This window comes from Panicum virgatum, chromosome 1K (assembly GCF_016808335.1).
Source record: "Panicum virgatum strain AP13 chromosome 1K, P.virgatum_v5, whole genome shotgun sequence".
NCBI lineage: Eukaryota > Viridiplantae > Streptophyta > Magnoliopsida > Poales > Poaceae > Panicum > Panicum virgatum.
Window position 1 is genome coordinate 8,814,800 of NC_053136.1, and position 16,410 is coordinate 8,831,209.

At 44.8% G+C, this 16,410-nt stretch overlaps 2 protein-coding genes and 1 long non-coding RNA gene across 5 annotated transcripts; 1 reads left to right on the top strand and 2 right to left on the bottom strand.

The window, feature by feature from the left end:
- Window positions 1-1,599: 1,599 nt before the first annotated feature.
- LOC120681725 lies at window positions 1,600-5,464 on the bottom strand. 2 transcript variants are annotated; one of them, XR_005678095.1, is made up of 5 exons: window positions 5,320-5,464; window positions 4,476-4,542; window positions 3,370-3,501; window positions 3,134-3,249; window positions 1,600-2,244 (listed from the first exon to the last, which is right to left on the bottom strand). It is a non-coding gene; the product is annotated as an uncharacterized LOC120681725 (long non-coding RNA). The 2 variants fall into 2 exon arrangements; XR_005678068.1 differs by lacking the exon at window positions 5,320-5,464 and adding an exon at window positions 4,687-4,825.
- LOC120681657 (ethylene-responsive transcription factor WIN1-like) lies at window positions 4,849-6,107 on the top strand. The gene is made up of 2 exons (XM_039963272.1): window positions 4,849-5,195; window positions 5,296-6,107. Exons 1-2 carry the CDS (start codon window positions 5,089-5,091, stop codon window positions 5,828-5,830), a joined length of 642 nt encoding a protein of 213 aa, XP_039819206.1. The 5' UTR covers window positions 4,849-5,088; the 3' UTR covers window positions 5,831-6,107.
- A 5,514-nt stretch (window positions 6,108-11,621) lies between these two features.
- Window positions 11,622-14,770, bottom strand: LOC120681550 (DEAD-box ATP-dependent RNA helicase 41-like). Of its 2 annotated transcripts, none has more exons than XM_039963107.1 (3): window positions 14,236-14,770; window positions 13,933-14,036; window positions 11,622-13,471 (listed from the first exon to the last, which is right to left on the bottom strand). In XM_039963107.1, exons 2-3 carry the CDS (start codon window positions 14,000-14,002, stop codon window positions 11,922-11,924), a joined length of 1,620 nt encoding a protein of 539 aa, XP_039819041.1. In that variant the 5' UTR covers window positions 14,003-14,036; window positions 14,236-14,770; the 3' UTR covers window positions 11,622-11,921. The 2 variants fall into 2 exon arrangements, with proteins under 2 accessions (XP_039819041.1, XP_039819114.1); XM_039963180.1 differs by having other exon boundaries at window positions 14,574-14,751.
- Window positions 14,771-16,410: the final 1,640 nt, after the last annotated feature.

Genomic DNA, 16,410 nt, shown 5'->3' on the forward strand with positions numbered 1-16,410 from the left:
TGGTGTGTGTGTGAGAGTGCTATTTAAACCTCTGTAATCATTGTGTTAAGTGTGGTGAAAAAAAAGAGAAAAGCACTGGTGTGCAGTGCGGCAAAACTCTTTTTGTGTGTCCCTGTGTTCCACCGAGAGAAGCTAGCAAGAGTGAGAGGCTGATCGGCTTGATCAGTCACAACAGGAGCCAAGAGGAGGAGGATGTGTCGTGGTCAGGTGCATATGGTCGCCGTCGTTTCCCTCTCGGAGGAGACGCATGTCGTCGATGGATGGACGACGGAGGCATTGCCGCCTGACGCCGACCGTATACCACGCGCGCTAGCTAGCTAGCTTTCATGGCGGCACGACGTCGACGGCGCCACGGCGGTGACCGGCCGGCGGCCGATGGTCATCCATCTCGATGGAGCGAATTTAAGAGAACACGGCGACGCCCGATTTATTAGGAACAAGTGCCCTCGATCTCTCTCTTAGCTTTCGCCCTCGTCGAGCGTCGTCGTCGTCGTCTATGCCCTCTATCGAATTAAGGAAGGCTAGCTCTTCCGATCCATAGCTGGTAGCTGCATCGCATCCATACGTCGCTCTCGCTCCATATGCGATCGTCGTCGTCGATGGAACCGAGAAGAAACCGGCCGGCAGAAAGGACCTTATCTCATTATTATTCGCTACCACATCGGATTCTTCTCTCTCTCTCTCTCTCTCTCTCTCTCTCTCTCTCTCTCTCTCTCTCTCTCTCTCTCTCTCTCTCTCTCTCTCTCTGTAGAGTCGATCTAGACCCTCTGGTCTCAGTGACGGCCGGCCATCTACTATACGCTTTGACAAGCGACAAGGACTGACTAACCGTGTGCTTAATTATTAGCTTATAGTGTAATGTAATGGCTGAATCATCCTTGATCACTGATGAACAATATCTGTACGCCTGTCACACTACTCTGTCGTAGCTAGGGCACGTACTACGTAGGACGGTGACGTTTTCACGTTGTCCCATCTGAAAAACGGACAGCTGAGATTGAGATCGATCGGCGACCGCCCTCTTCGATCGATCTTGTCCCGTGGCCGCCTCAGCTAGCTCCGGCCGTCCTCGATAATTCCGATGTGCCGCGCTCATCAGGCCGGCTCAACGACTCTCGGTCTCTGCTACTTCCGCGCGTATCGTCGCAGCCCTAGCCCCTAGCTAGCATCCGCGTGCTTGTGGCTAGAACCTATAGCCTTGTTGTGTACTTGCAAGTTATCTCTGGGTTATTCCTTATTGGCTTCTCTTAGAGCTATGGAAAATTATGCAAATAGATCGAAAGGGAAAAAATTGATCTGCACACATTGATCATATTCTTTATATGCAAGCATGCAAAGCCTTTTGGGCTGCCCACAGAACAACATGGTCCAATCATGCCATTTTTGGGCCCTGGGTGCGTGCTTGCTGGTGCTTGCATTGCAAACCATATTTGATGGATTATAGACTATGAAATTATCCTTCATCTCACTAGTTCACATATCATTAAATATGTTACCATATAAGGGGGGGGAGTAGATATATTATGCGAAAAAGGCCTCTAGCTGACTTGATTAGATAGCTCTAGTAGCACTCCTCGTGTCCTGAGTTTGGTGTGAGCGAATTTCAAGCTGAGGTTTAAAAAAAATCCCCCTCGTTAGCCAAAAAGCTATGGTTCGAGTGGTTTTCTCGATAGATAAACTGAAGTCGCTTACACATCGTACCCCATCGAGTTAGCTACACGGTATATAGACTTGGTTGGGACTTGTGATGTTCCGATGCGCTTATTTGTGATACAAGCCAGAAGCTCCCCCTTGCAACCATGCGTCCCTATGTACCAAATCTCCGGACTATACTGCACGTGCTACAGTTGCCAAGGTGATATAAAAACTTTTTAGCTCCCATGGGATCTCTGGCACGATAGTTACCGCGCGCATGCATGTGGACTCCAGTGCAGCAAAACCTGCACATGAAGAAGGCGCTCGCACACCACCTGACCCGGCCCCGGGCTGACTTTTCCGGGCTCAAGAGTGACCGAGGGCAGTTCCGACCGCCGAGGAGCCGAGGGAAGGTCCTGTATTGTACTCTTGTCTCCAGTGTGGAGTGGTCTCAGTCTGGACTGTGGAGCTCTCGCCTGATCCACACGCACGAGAAAGCTTACGGTTGGAGTTGATCGGAGCGATTAAAGCCATCTTTATTGCGCTGTCCCCAGATTTGTCCTTGCGGCTTCGCCTTTCCAGGGGGAAGATAACAGGAAACCCACTGCGCTGCAACAAAGTTAAATAGAAAAAGGTGAGAAGATTGTTAGAAAGATCGCAAAGAAGTCGCTAGGGCAAGCCGTGCAGTTACGGCACAGGTAACCACACATCCAACCACTTGCCCTTCTTTTTTTCCTTTCACCAAACCACACTTTGATGCTCAGTTCAGATCTACTGATCCGGGCATAGGACGGCCGGCCGGGGCCGGCTTTCTAATCATGTGTAGATTAGACGAGCAGGAGAGTAATTGATAGTGTGAGATTGGAAAGTGCCCAACCACCTGGGCTCGTGCCTAGACCGATGGTCTTTCTGACTCTGTTTCATGTAGCCATCTCTGCATCGCCACATTAGGAGATTGTTTTTTTTTTGTGGCAAGCGTGTACAGCAGAGGAACCACTTCCAAGCACCAACGTTTTCCAAGCACTAGTTTGTCAGAGATTTATCTATCCTATGATGCTGTAGCTTATCTGTGTTACTGGCCATTACTTTGAAACACAGGGAGTACACTCTACTAGCATGCATTTCTCATGTCTGGGCTACTGAAGGCCTGACTGATGAAGGAAAAAAAAAAGGAAAAATCGAACAGCTTCCGGTACCTCGCTAAGGTCCATGATTTTGCCGGAAATGATTTCTGGAGCCCAGCTTAGATGGCCCCAAAAAGAACTTATCCCTCTGTCCGCAACATCAGACAAGACCAAACAAACTTTTCTAACGCGAATGATGAGATGAAAGGGGAAGCAAAGATTCAAACCCGAGATATCTGGCTGAAAGCGTGCAAGAGCTTCATTCAAATGCAATACCCTTCTATTGCAACATTATTACATCCTCTATTCTTCTGACTCATGTGCCAGCATCTTAAAGGTACCTTTGCACAATGTGTGAGAAAGGGTGTACGTACCTGAGACTGTGTCAGAAGACAAGATCTCACCGAAGCTTCTTATGATCCAGCAAGAAGTGACCGGCTGACACATGCCTGTGGAGCCAAAACCGTACGAGTAGATGTACAGCAGGTACCTGTTTCCCATTAATTGAGTGGACCAGGGCAACGAACTTCCATCAATTTCATTCACTTTTTATTTTACACTGCTTAGCAAGGGGGCAGTTGCTTGCTAGGTGAAATATGACCCAACTCACCGATTTATTGCAGACCGACGCTTCAGTTTTGGCATCATAGGAAGGCCTAGTACCCCAGTCACACAGATGACTATGTAAATACTACGAGCGCGCCAAATGCAAGTTCCTTTTCATTTTCAGAAAAAAGTATGCCTGTTAATGAGAGCATAATGCCTGTTAATGAGAGCATAGAATATTCCAAAGTGTGGCTTCTTAACTTCTATAACCATGCAATGAAGATGCCAAATTATACCTCCAAACGAAACGGCAACAGTTTTTCAGGAAAGCACTCAAACAGGAAAGTTGCGGGCACGAGCAAACACAACATTCAAGTGTGCAAAGTGTCAAACAGGCAATAAAACATTTTGGGCAAAGACTCGAGCTCCCTTTCAAGAACCCCAAAATCACTCAGAATGTATGGATATAGCAAAGGATCTAGACTTTTTATAAACAGTTGTCAACCTATGTCAGACTAAAAGCTGAGTGATTTCAGAAATTAACAAAAGACGGCCAAGTTCAAATATTTCCTGCAAATTCAAGCAACATGAATTCTTCAATGAAGAACAAGTGAAGTTATGTATATAAAGTCAAAGAGAACTATTGCCCAATTGTATTCCTTTTCTGCTGATGAATTTCCATGTGAAAATATTGCAAAAGCCAAATGTTAAATATATTATCAAATTCTCCACCGAGCAACAAGTTAGACTATATTAAAACAATTGTCCACAGTGTCGGCAAAAAACTCTAATAGGCCTTCATATTTCATAGAACAAACATTGATCAACACCTAGCACACACCATCGTCATCACCAGCCTGTACCTGCAGCTACCTGAGACAAGCTTAAATGCCAACCAACTCCAAGCAATTCCAGAGCTAACATCCCAGGGCAAAGGCAAACTTGTCAATTCTCTTACAGGTCTCACTGAAATGACTCTAAACACAATCTATACTCAACTTCAAGAACCGTTCCTTTCAACATCCAATTATATGCTTATATTCAAGAGAACAAAACTGGCTGATGCAACACGACAAGAGATTCCAAATGAAGCAAAAGAGATTTGAAGACACAATCTCCAAAAAAATGCACAAAATATTGTCCTACACAATTTTTCAACATAAGTCTTACCATATATGTTGTGCAGTTGTGTCCATGCGTCCAATGGCACTCAACTATATGATTGGCACCAGTAGCTCTGGAAAGGGAGATGAAGTTAATCCAAAATAGGCGTACATTAACCCTACATAAACAACTAATAAACTATAGGAGACTGGATCAACTCAGGGTTACCCCACAAATAAATGTGGCAGCCATGGGTGTAGGTGAGAGTGTTTATTACCACTGTACTAGCAGGGAAGGTGCTCTACACACACAGTTCACCGACAGCGCACCCCAGCAGACACTATGTGGACCCCCTTCAGTTGCCCCTTCCCTGATTCCTCTCTTCCTCTTCTGCCCTAGTTTTATCCATTGACACACCCCTGCTCTCCAGTTAGTGTATGCCGCCTTCTATCATGATGATTGATAAGTGAAAACTAGGTCAGACACACTATCCACCCCCTTCCTCTCTGACACGTACCTGGCTGCCTACGCAGCTAACCACATTTAACGCTCACTGCAGAAGCAAGTACAGGCTGGGCAGTTTATATTCACTCAACCCAGAGTGTTCCTCCCCCACACGGCCACACACTTCAGTTCAGAGGAGCCCCAGCAGAGCTCATCTCTGCTTCCAGTGTCCTCCATGACAGAGAATCTCCACTCCAGGAAAATGGTACAGCCAAAGAAGTTTCGTGGAGTCCGGCAGCGCCACTGGGGTTCCTGGGTCTCCGAGATCAGGCATCCCCTCCTGTAAGTCCCTTCCCTCCCTCTAATTCTCAGTGAAGAACATAAATTGGTGATGCAACCATAATTCTGAGTTGCAATGCGTACATTTTTGTGATGCGCACAGTAAGAGGAGGGTGTGGCTGGGCACCTTCGAGACAGCAGAGGAGGCAGCGAGGGCATATGATGAGGCCGCTGTGCTGATGAGTGGCCGCAATGCCAAGACGAACTTCCCTGTCCAAAGGAGCAGCACAGGCGAGCCTGCCCCAGCTGCGGGAAGGGACGTTCGCAGCAACATCGGCGGTGGCTCGTCTACAGCCAACCTGTCCCAGATTCTCAGTGCCAAACTCCGCAAGTGCTGCAAGGCGCCATCGCCTTCCCTGACCTGCCTCCGTCTTGACCCTGAGAAGTCCCACATTGGCATCTGGCAGAAGCGTGCAGGAGCTCGCGCCGACTCCAACTGGGTCATGACCGTGGAGCTCAACAAAGAGGCAGCGCCCACTGATGCAGCATCACAGTCCACGTCAGTAACAACTACTTCACCAGCAACAGCGATGGATGACGAGGAGAGGATCGCGCTGCAAATGATCGAGGAGTTGTTGAGCAGCAGTAGCCCAGCTTCACCATCGCACGGAGATGACCAAGGCCGTTTCGTCATCTGAAAAGTTTGGATCAAACAGCACAATGAAGTCACCATCTCAGATCAGAGTTTCGATAGGCCGGTTGGTACACAAGCAGTTCAGGTCGCTCCAGTAATATAGATGTGTCTATTACTGAATCCAACTTACAAGAATATAAGTTTGCAATTGTTTGCAGTTTAAGTATTTGTGAAAAGCTCTAAATACACATGTTCCTGTCAAGATACTTTGTTACACATCAATGTCAGTGATATAGTTGCTTATAAAGGAAATAAATAGACTATGATTGTGTTACTGTTCATACTTTGTTTGGACCCCTGGTGTTGAACTCTGTTGAGAAATCTCAATAACACAGATTTGAAAAGTAGAGTCTTACTTTCTTTCTTCAAATGAAGAAAAGGCTGAACAAATAAATCTCAAAACAAGATGAAGGCGATATTTGTAGACCTCTGCTTTATGACAGCATTGTTTCAAAGGGCCATACTCTCTAAGATATCATCACTAAGTCAAGTGTATTTCAGACCAACTTAGTACTCATTTAATGTGAAGAAATACATGTGCATGGTATCTAACACAAACCAGCAAGTAAACAACACATTTCTTTAATCATATCAACTAAAACAATCACTCTTGTGAAGGCAGTTATGCAGAAATGGATAGAATTCTGTGTGGAGAACAAGATGCAAATTATTTCACTAAAAAGGCAACCATTAGTAACTCAAGGTTTCTAACACCATCATACAGGATCAAGGAATGTGGCGTTTTTGGCATTTGGCATTCGGTTCCACATCACGTCACTACAGAACAGTAATGGACAACATTTCAAGATGCTCCGTTCTGCCAATCTTGTGTTAATAAATAGGTCATGAATAATAATATGTTCAACATGATATAACCATCATATGTGGACCCATGTTTTCAAATCGTCTAGTCGGACCTAATCGCCTTGGGACCGATCAGACGACTAATCGCGATTAGTCGTCGATCAGGCCGATTAGTCGAGCCTAGTCGGTCCTAGTCGTCTTAGTGTCCCAGGACTGATATGATATATGTACTACATATTACTTAATAAAAAGCAAGCATGAAGGCAACAATGATGGTGGAAGTGTATGTGCGGGAACACTTCCACAGCTCTGTGGCGTCGATCCACATCTGCACATACACATAACACTAAGCAGAGGAGAGAAAGAAGCTAGAAGAATAGCAAGCAAGAGGGGAAGCGGAGCTCGAGTATGAGCAGACAGTAAAGCAGGGGAGGGGAGAGCACAGAGAAGAAGCACGAGCAGATAGTGAAGCAGGGGAGGGGAGAGCACAGAGAAGAAGCATGCCACTTACCGTCGGAGGAAGAGGAGGTCATCTTCAGGTGCTGCTGCTGGTGGCAACCTTGCAGAACGCCGGCGCCCAAGGCCTGGCGGAGGCGGAGGCAGAGCCAGGAACTTAGGAAGCGGAAGAAAGAGGGTCGCTGGCCGCCGGGTCTTGCCGCGGTAGCAGCAGCATGCCAGCAGCTGCGCCGGCGGACGTGCAGCAGGCGGCGGCGGTCCATGGGGCGGCGCAATTTTGGGCGGGGCAGCGCGATTTTGGCGCAGATTTGGCGGGCGGCGGCGGACGGCGCTCGTGGTCTGGAGGAGTGGGCGGACGGTCGTGGTCTGGAGCTGGGAGCTGCTGTGTCTGACTCTATATACCTAAAACCTAATGGGCCGCCTCTCCAGCCCACCACCGGCCCAAGCCCACAACGCAAAATAGCCCACCACCGGCTCGTGGTCTGATCGTTTTTCTAGCTGATCGGCGCGATTAATCGCGATTAGACGATGACTAATCGGACGACTAGAAAACTAGTCGCTCCAACCTAATCGGTGCCCCTTATCGAGGTCCATGGACCGATAAGCCCGACTAATCGCGATTAGTCAGACGACTAGATAACATGGATGTGGACGTAGATATGCACTAAGGGTAAGAGCGATGAACCAAACGTATGGACCATCAAGGTGTGCAACAAACACTTTAAAGGCCTTAAGGTCATAGGGATTTCTCATTGAATATGCAAATGTAATATATAAATAATTGATAATCATGATAGGGTACTACAGACAAAATGTCATCATGACCAGCATAACAATTGCCTTCAGGCTAATCAATATTCAGGTCTCAGAATTTGGATTGACATCTGGCACCAGCATCCCCATGGTGGGAATTGGAGCTATACCACACCAGAATAGACGCGTTCATGTGCTGTTTCATGTGGAATGCATATAATCTTAATAAAAGAATATGAGGGACCTCAAACATTGAGAAATACAAAAAAGATCATATAAAATCCCACACCTTTAATCCATATCCATCGGAATTTTTGCAATCCTTTTGAGGAACCAAAATGTTTAGCAAAATATGGATTTGTTAACTACCCTCAAATTATTTTGGAGCCCCACTCATTTACAGACAAAGAAAAAAGCCACAACGAAAAAAGGCACAAGAAAGGTCCATCTGATGTCACTAAGAGACGACCATCCAGTTAGATGCACTAGTGAAAATAGTTTACATAGTGGTGATCATCCACTACTGAGGTAGTAAATTGCGATAAAAACATTGAGCTGAAAGAACCCCAACCATATCTTAGCATGGGGGCAAACACAAAATAGCAAATCAAAACAAGATGTTCAAGACAGCCCTACATATGAGGGTAAAAGATAAAGACAAAGAAATACACAATGAGAGCGTGCTCTTTTCTTTCATACCTCAAAGAAACACTGCCAAAAAAAAAGCAAGTATAAGCTCCACGATTGGATTTGGGGTTGGTGCAAAGCATGCAGTCAATGCTAAGGGGCCAGCCAATTAGTTGGTCAGTCATAAAGTACGATTGTATTAGAGAAGAACAAAATTGAGCACAGAGAAGGAAACTAGATTCTCACCATAGTCGATACATACTGAGGTTTGTGTGTCATAGAACACAGCATTACATTCAGTACATTAGTTGGGCTTATCGCTCCCTAGCCAGCGACTAAGTCTGAGCGACCAGAAACCTAGTCATCCGGTTAGTCAGGACTAACCATGATTAGTTGTCCGATTAGGCTTGAAAACAATCAGGTTTGAGATAATGGGCTTCGGCCAGTGGGCAGTGAATCACTGGACTGGCAATTAGGGCCATTAGGTTTTGGGTATATTTTGCAGCTGCGATGCTGCCAAGCCACCTCTTCCAAAAACGCCCACCATAACACACGCACGGACGTGCCGCCGCCCGCCCACCAAAATACGTGTCGCCGCTCGCCAAAATTCACGCCGCCGCTTGGCCAGGCGAGTCCGCTGGCACATCCAGCCACCCAGGAGCATGCCACCACCAAGGAAAAACCCAGGAGCTCCACGCTTCCCCACTGCCCAGGAGATACCCGCCAAAATTTTGTGGTGTTGATGCTTGCTATATACTATGTACTGTACAGTATAGATATCGTATCGGTCCTGGATGTACAGGACAACTACACAGATGATTAGGTTCGACTAGGCTCGCTCTACTAATTAGTCTAATTGAGGACTAATCTCGACTACTCACCTTATCGGTGCAATGGCAACTAGGTTTGATTAGACGACTGTAAAACATTGGTGGCACTAGCTGCTTCCCCTTGAAATTTCCGAAGTTATCTTTAATAACCACCATTGTATCTCCTTACAGTTATAATTTTTTTCCACAATATACACGTAATCTCAATAACTCATTCTGTCAATGTGCTAGAACAAAACTGAAGCATGTGATCTCCGAGAAACAGAAATTACAGATAAACAGGAAACGTAGCCTAGCTTGGTGTAGGTGTGATCTTTCGTAATTGGAGAAGGTAGTATCTATGAATTGATCAAGACTTGTATAATCCATGTTAATGGTGGTCATGTGCACTGCATGACTAAAAGCTAATCAACACAGTCAATTTCATTCATCATGCAAGATTGTGTATATTGCGTGGGATGATTGCATTGAGCCTCTAGGGCGAATATATAGGAGTATATGGCTTGGAGGGCAAGTAGACTCTCCTAGAGATAAGGAAGGTTATCCCGGGATTACAATCAATCCTAAACTAACCATATCCGGAGTTGCCTAATATACTCTAACACATCAAAATATGGTACATATGTGCCTTGTATCAAGCAATAATAGATTACAACATAGACGGTATGTGAAAGTTCGATAGTGTGGCCACATAATTTAGAGGTGAGACATGACCCTCCAATTTTTCTGCTATTCTGTGCTCGATAATTTCTGGTACCGCATTAGCTGGTCAAGGAACTTCTATGATGCAAAAGCAAGCATTGAATTTGTCCAGCAAGATAGCTGTAGTGGTCCCCTAACATTAACTCTATCCTTTGCATCAATCCTATTCTAATAACCAAGCAACTAAGCATAACGAATTAAGTTATTCACTTTGTGATGGTGATCTTGCCACATATTAGATCTATCAAAAATAGTTTAAATAAAAGATCACATGTATGTGCTGATCAATTAAAGTGAACAGTAAACACCAAGGGTAAAGATGGTTGAATGTTTGCCGCAATCATACAGAGATGCTTGTATATAAAAGAATACAGTTTGCAGAACAGAATAATATTGGCATGCTGTCATAACAGTCACAATGAATACTATATCTGTCTGTTAATTTGTTATTCATTGAGTCTTTTTTTCACTCAAACTATGGGAGTAGGCAGTAACAAAGGGACTTAAAACAGTGGAAAATACCTAGAGATTGTCCTTAGATAGGAGTGCATGGAAATCAGCTATCCAAGTACCCTGAACCATGAGTGATCTTTATATTCCCTAATACAATTCTTTTCTCTTTCATTTCCCCCTTTGACGGTGCGCCATGTAGGCTTTCAGCTCTAGCCTACCCAAATTGCTTGGGGCTAAGGCTTTGTTGTTGTTAAATTATTGTTAGTAGTGACCTTTCCCAAATTACGCTAGTGCTCCTAAACCTTGCATGAATATGTAAAAAGCAAACAGAAAATAATTATAACAATAATAACGGAAATGTTAATAATTAAGGGTTATGGAATTTAGACTACAGCTATATTTTTCAGCATAATAATTAAGGGTTATGGAATTTAGACTACAGCTATATTTTTCAGCATACTTCTCATCAAATTGCTACATTGTTAGATGCGCCATGTAGGCTTTCAGCTCTAGCCTACCCAAATTGATTGGGACTAAGGCTTTGTTGTTGTTAAATTATTGTTAGTAGTGACCTTTCCCAAATTACGCTAGTGCTCCTAAACCTTGCATGAATATGTAAAAAGCAAACAGAAAATAATTATAACAATAATAACGGAAATGTTAATAATTAAGGGTTATGGAATTTAGACTACAGCTATATTTTTCAGCATACTTCTCATCAAATTGCTATATTGTCAGATTCAGCACAGAATCTTTTGCTACCAATGATCTACTGAATCTAAAAAACAATGATCTACTGACACTGACAGCTTACCAACCCATGCTAGACCTTTGGTAAGGACAACCACTAGAGCTTGAGATCCAACCTGCCCCTTTAAATAGGGCTAAGTACCACAGATCCACAACATACTGGTCCTGAAGTATTGTTTATTCATTGTTGGTTTTCTGTTTATTCAGATCAATATATGTTTCATGCCATTACTACTCTTACGGGATTGTACAAGGTAACAACAACCAAAATCACATATTACATATTCAGTTTTCAGCAATTCAGGTCTACAGTCACTCCTATTAGGGCGGGGCGGGGAGGGGGGGGGCAAGCAAGGAGAATATTCGTTTGAAAATAAAAAATAAAGGACACATAAAATAGTATAAAAATGCAGCACAGGAAACCGAGAAAAGTTAACTGTATCATTTTCTGACTTAAATTTTGTTGCAATTTACATATACTGTGTCTTCTTTATGTTTCCTGAACAAATTTATCTTATACGTCATGCACTGAGAAATAACTTTGACTGTTTGCACCTGTTGGTTCAGCACATGCTTCAAATTTTCAGGAAAAGTATGAATTCCAGAGATAAGCAAATTATCCTTTTTGGTAGATGAATCTTTAGATCAATTGCAAAGAACATGCAAATAGCATCATATTTGGCTTGAAGAAAGACTGAGCAACTCTTTTATACATCTTGGTCAAGGACGAGATCTCGAAATCAATTTTCTCTTCCTCTCGCTACCAAGAGAACCACCAGCCATGTATCTTGAATTTGCAAGTTCCTGGGGTATTGGAGCTCCTGCAGTCTTCAGAACCGGAACAAGCTCTTTGAAAATCCTCCTATCCTCCTCATTCACAAACACAATAGCCATGCCCTCCTCGCCCATCCGAGATGCCCTTCCAACTTGGTGAATATATTCATCAATGGAATTTGGTATGTCAAACAATATCACTTGGCGCACTTTCAGGAGATCCATTCCACGACCCAGAACCCCAGTAGAAACTACGATAGATACTTCTCCTGTCAAAAACCTTCTCAAACTCTCTCTTCTCTCACTCATCATTTTCTCACCATGGATAGAAACAACCTTTAATCCAGTAGCAACAGTAATTGCTTCAGACAAAAGATCAGCACCGACTCTGGAACTGACAAACACAACAGCAGGAGGTTTAAAGTGCTGCTTGCTTTTGATTATCTCAAAAATCTTTTGCTTCTTCTTCTTAGACTCCACCCAAATGACCACTTGTTTCACAGATTTGTTTGGTCTGCTTGGGTTCCCACAAGAGATGTGTATAATAGTCTTAGCCAGTGAGTTGGACATCTTCTCTACTTCCGAATCTAATGTTGCTGTAAACATCATAACCTGGGGGTTTGAAAGAGACTGAAAAATCTGCATGGCCTGATCCCGGAATCCCCTCTGCAGCAGGCAGTCAACTTCATCCAAAACAAATACAGAAACATTGGAAAGGTCAACATCGTGTTTCATGAGAAGATCAATTAGCCTACCAGGGGTGCCAACAATTAACTCAATACCATTTTCGATCCTGTAAATTTGCTGAGCCAATGGATCTCCACCAACAACTAGAGCAGTTTTGAAAGGCAAACCTTTTCCAAGCATTTTTGCTTGCTCTTCCACCTGCGTGCATAGCTCTCTAGTTGGAGAAAGAACTATAGCCAATGGTCCTCGCTTGCCTGTGCATTGTTGCGATCTTACTTGTGAACAATGAGAAATTATGGGAATCAGAAAAGAAGCAGTTTTCCCTGAACCAGTATCAGCAGAAACAAGTAAGCTTCTATTACTCATAGACGCAGGGATAACTTGCATCTGCACTGGAGTAGGCATACAATATCCTGCAGTCTCAAGATTGTGCACAAGCTTCTCAGGAAGACCACAGGAAGAGAAACACATGATTGGATCAGGAACAGCCTCACCCTTGACACAAATGTCAAGCTTACTTCTCAGTGCAGTGATCCGGCTGTCAGCCAAGGTAGGTATAGATGGAAAATTAGTGTCCTTAATACAGATGCTCTCATTGCCCAAAGGAAGATTCACACGCTTTGCTGCTTGTACTGCTGGCTTTGTTTTAGCAGCAATCCGAGCAAGAAGAATTGTCTTGCATTCCACACTGCAGATGTCATCATCAGTCTGATCACATATATATTCCCCATAACGGCCGCATACAACACAGCGAGGCTCCCCAGGAAGAGCTTCTCTCTGCTCAAAACATCTTTCCTTCACAGGTAAATCTACAAAGGAAACAAATATGAGGAAAAAGAAATTTTAAGGTGTCTGGTTGATACATGGGGGTACTGAATCCAAGATGTGCAGGTGTAAGTTCAGTCATTAAGAACGAGAAATGGGAAATAAGGATGGTATTATGTTTGCAAGAATAGAGGAAAACAGAATCACGCTAGCAGAAAAATAAAAAAAGGGCCATCAGCTAATAATGTGAGTGAGCAGGTACAGCAGATTTCATTACTTGATTTTTAACCTCCCGAACATCAAGTCAAGAAGAAACTTTGCATCTTTCCTACACAGTTTTATGGCTTATAACCAGATGTGTACTCTATGAACAAATACTGAGTGTCATGATGATTACTTGCTGTAGAGTTTTTCCTTCCTTTTGTTTTCGTGTCAAAACGAATATATGCATTCCCAATAACGTGTGCTTTGCAGGAACATGCAGCAACCAATTCAGCACAATTACCTTCCGACTCATTATTATCGGATGATGAGACAGGCAAGTTATCAGCAGCTTGGTTCTTCCCTTGCTCCATTCAGAGTCCAGGAAGGAAGACAAGCACCAAACAACTACACAGAAGAAGCAAGCGGAAGATCAGCTCAGACACCTCAAACATTAACCCACCCAATTGTTATGAGGAAGTAAAACGTTAGATGCTCTTATCTCCATAACAAATTCACAAAAGTTCCACACGTTTCGGTTGGTATCTATCTACGATCTGTACCAAGCAGAACACGGATGCGAGAGTTAAAAAACACAGCCCGTTACCCGCAGACTTGAGGGCCGCCGCCGCCGCCGCCCGCCTCGCGCGCCGAATTGTCCACGGCCCGAGCCCTTTCCGCAGCGGTCGCGGCACTGGTCTAGGGTTTGGAGCTTAGGGCGGAGGTGCCGCGGCCGAGCGACGGCTCCTTCGGCCCCGCCTGCCTCCGAAGACGATGACGCTGGCCTCCGACCGCGGCGGGGGCGGGCCGAGCGAGCGGGTCCCCTAGGCGGCTGGCCGCGACGGCGCGTCCGATGGGATCGCGACCCCCCACACCCACCTCGGCCTCGTCGGGGGCGTGATTTGCCGCGAAGGAGGCTACCGGGAACTTGATAAGGGCAATTACCGCATCCGCTTCGGCCAGAGACGGACGGAGGTCACGCCGCCGCAACGACTCGCGGCTTCGAAGCACGGGTCGGCGGCGGGGCCTGGGGGAGGAGAGGAGGGCACGGAGCGGCGGCCGGCGGCGAGGCTGCGGGTGAACGAACCAGCGAGGGAGCACGCGCGTCTTGGGCCTGCCTGGTTCGCGGCGTGCGCGCAGCTGCAGCGTGAGAAACCAGAGGGATAGTGGGCCTGTTTGTTTCCGAGGCCGTATGGGCTGGAACGGACTCATATGGGCCTTTTTATCGCGGCTCGCTCATGTTGGGGCGTCTTTTTCTTTTTTATATTTAAAAAAATAAAAATTTTAAAAATATATGTCCGTTTTGAAAATTTTCGAAAATACCCCCGGTCGCTCGGCCCAGGGACGACAGGGGTCCTGTCGCCCAAGCAACAGGCAACAGAACCCTAATGTAAATTTTTTTTGAATTTGCAAAGAGGTCCCTGGCCGGGGGAGGGGGCCTGTCGCCCACGGGCGACGGTGGTCTCCCACCCTATATAAGCCCTGGCCTCCATTTTCTTCTCATTTGAGCCCAAAAATTGCACCAAAAATTCAGAAAAAAGAGGGGTGAGGAGAAGAAAAACGGCGAAACTCTATCGAATTCCGTACTTGTGATCTACCGGTAACTTCCGTATGAATCCGTTGATATTGTATAACAATTTAATTTAATTAGCGGATTAGCTGAATTAGATTTGGTGCTTTAGAACACTCGTTTAGTATTACAATTTCAGTACTATTACAGACTTGTTTTTAAATTAATTATGAATTAGAATAGAATTATGACAGTACCTTATTGATATTGCAGCATAAGGCAATAGAATTATGACGGTACCTATATTTTCACGCATCGATTTAATATACGATAGGTGCATTATTGAAATCATTGTTCGTCATTTGGCGCACCACACTATAGCGCCAATGTCTTCGTCGGGATCAACCTACATTCCGTGGAGCAAGTATGAAGCCACCGTACCCGAATGAATTGATGTGCCAATGTGCTTCTTCTACGGTTCGTTATGCAAGTTCATGCAATCTGAGGTTTTAGGAGATGACTACGGCATGAGGTTCTTTATGTGTGAGAACTACGAATATGATCCACCTAAGCGATACGGCAAAGACCGGGCCAAGGTAGCAGGACAACAGACGCTATTTTTCTTTGTGACCTAACATTGAGTTATCATTCTAACTTTTGTTGGACAAAGTCTCCTCCGGCTCTTTGTGATTTTATGCAGTGGTTCGACACCGTGCAGTCGCAGCAGGCAAAGGACTTTGTGGAACAACAAGCAAGGTGGGCTGCAGAACATTGGCGCCGAATGAAGCACGAGGAACAGCAAGAGGAGAAGCGCAAGAAAGAGCAAGAAGAGATCCACAAGAGGATGGAGGACATGGATCGTAAGGCGGCGGCGAAACGTGAAGCTGACAGGGAGAGAAAGCGAGAGAGGGCACACCGTGCGAAGGAAGCCGGGCCCGAAGCAATTAGGAAGGGCAAATATCCTCTGTGCACTCAGTAGAGTAGTACCATGTAATTCCGGCATTTTACATTCCATAAGGCATGGTAGGTTTAGATGCAACAAGAAATTACTTTTTCGCGTGCACATGCCACTGCAATTAGTTGTTTATGTTTTCAGTTGAGAGCTTGACTCTGTGTGTTGTAACTTTTACCATTAATTTGCAGTTGTAGACGGGAATCTATGAAATCTTTGAACTTCTCCTTAATATTTTCGGAGCTTTTCATGTCACTAGAATACTAAAAAGCACACATTTAATTAATATAACGATAAGAAATAAGAATTAAGAAATGCAT

What these genes read in the sequence shown, in the direction of transcription:
- LOC120681657 (XM_039963272.1), top strand. Translation starts at nt 5,089, where the DNA reads ATGACAGAGAATCTCCACTCCAGGAAAATGGTACAGCCAAAGAAGTTT. An exon ending in GAGATCAGGCATCCCCTCCT is followed by an intron (nt 5,196 to 5,295) that starts GTAAGTCCCTTC and finishes TGATGCGCACAG; the next exon opens with TAAGAGGAGGGTGTGGCTGG.
- LOC120681550 (XM_039963107.1), bottom strand. Translation starts at nt 14,002, where the DNA reads ATGGAGCAAGGGAAGAACCAAGCTGCTGATAACTTGCCTGTCTCATCA. An exon ending in CGATAATAATGAGTCGGAAG is followed by an intron (nt 13,472 to 13,932) that starts GTAATTGTGCTG and finishes TTTCCTTTGTAG; the next exon opens with ATTTACCTGTGAAGGAAAGA.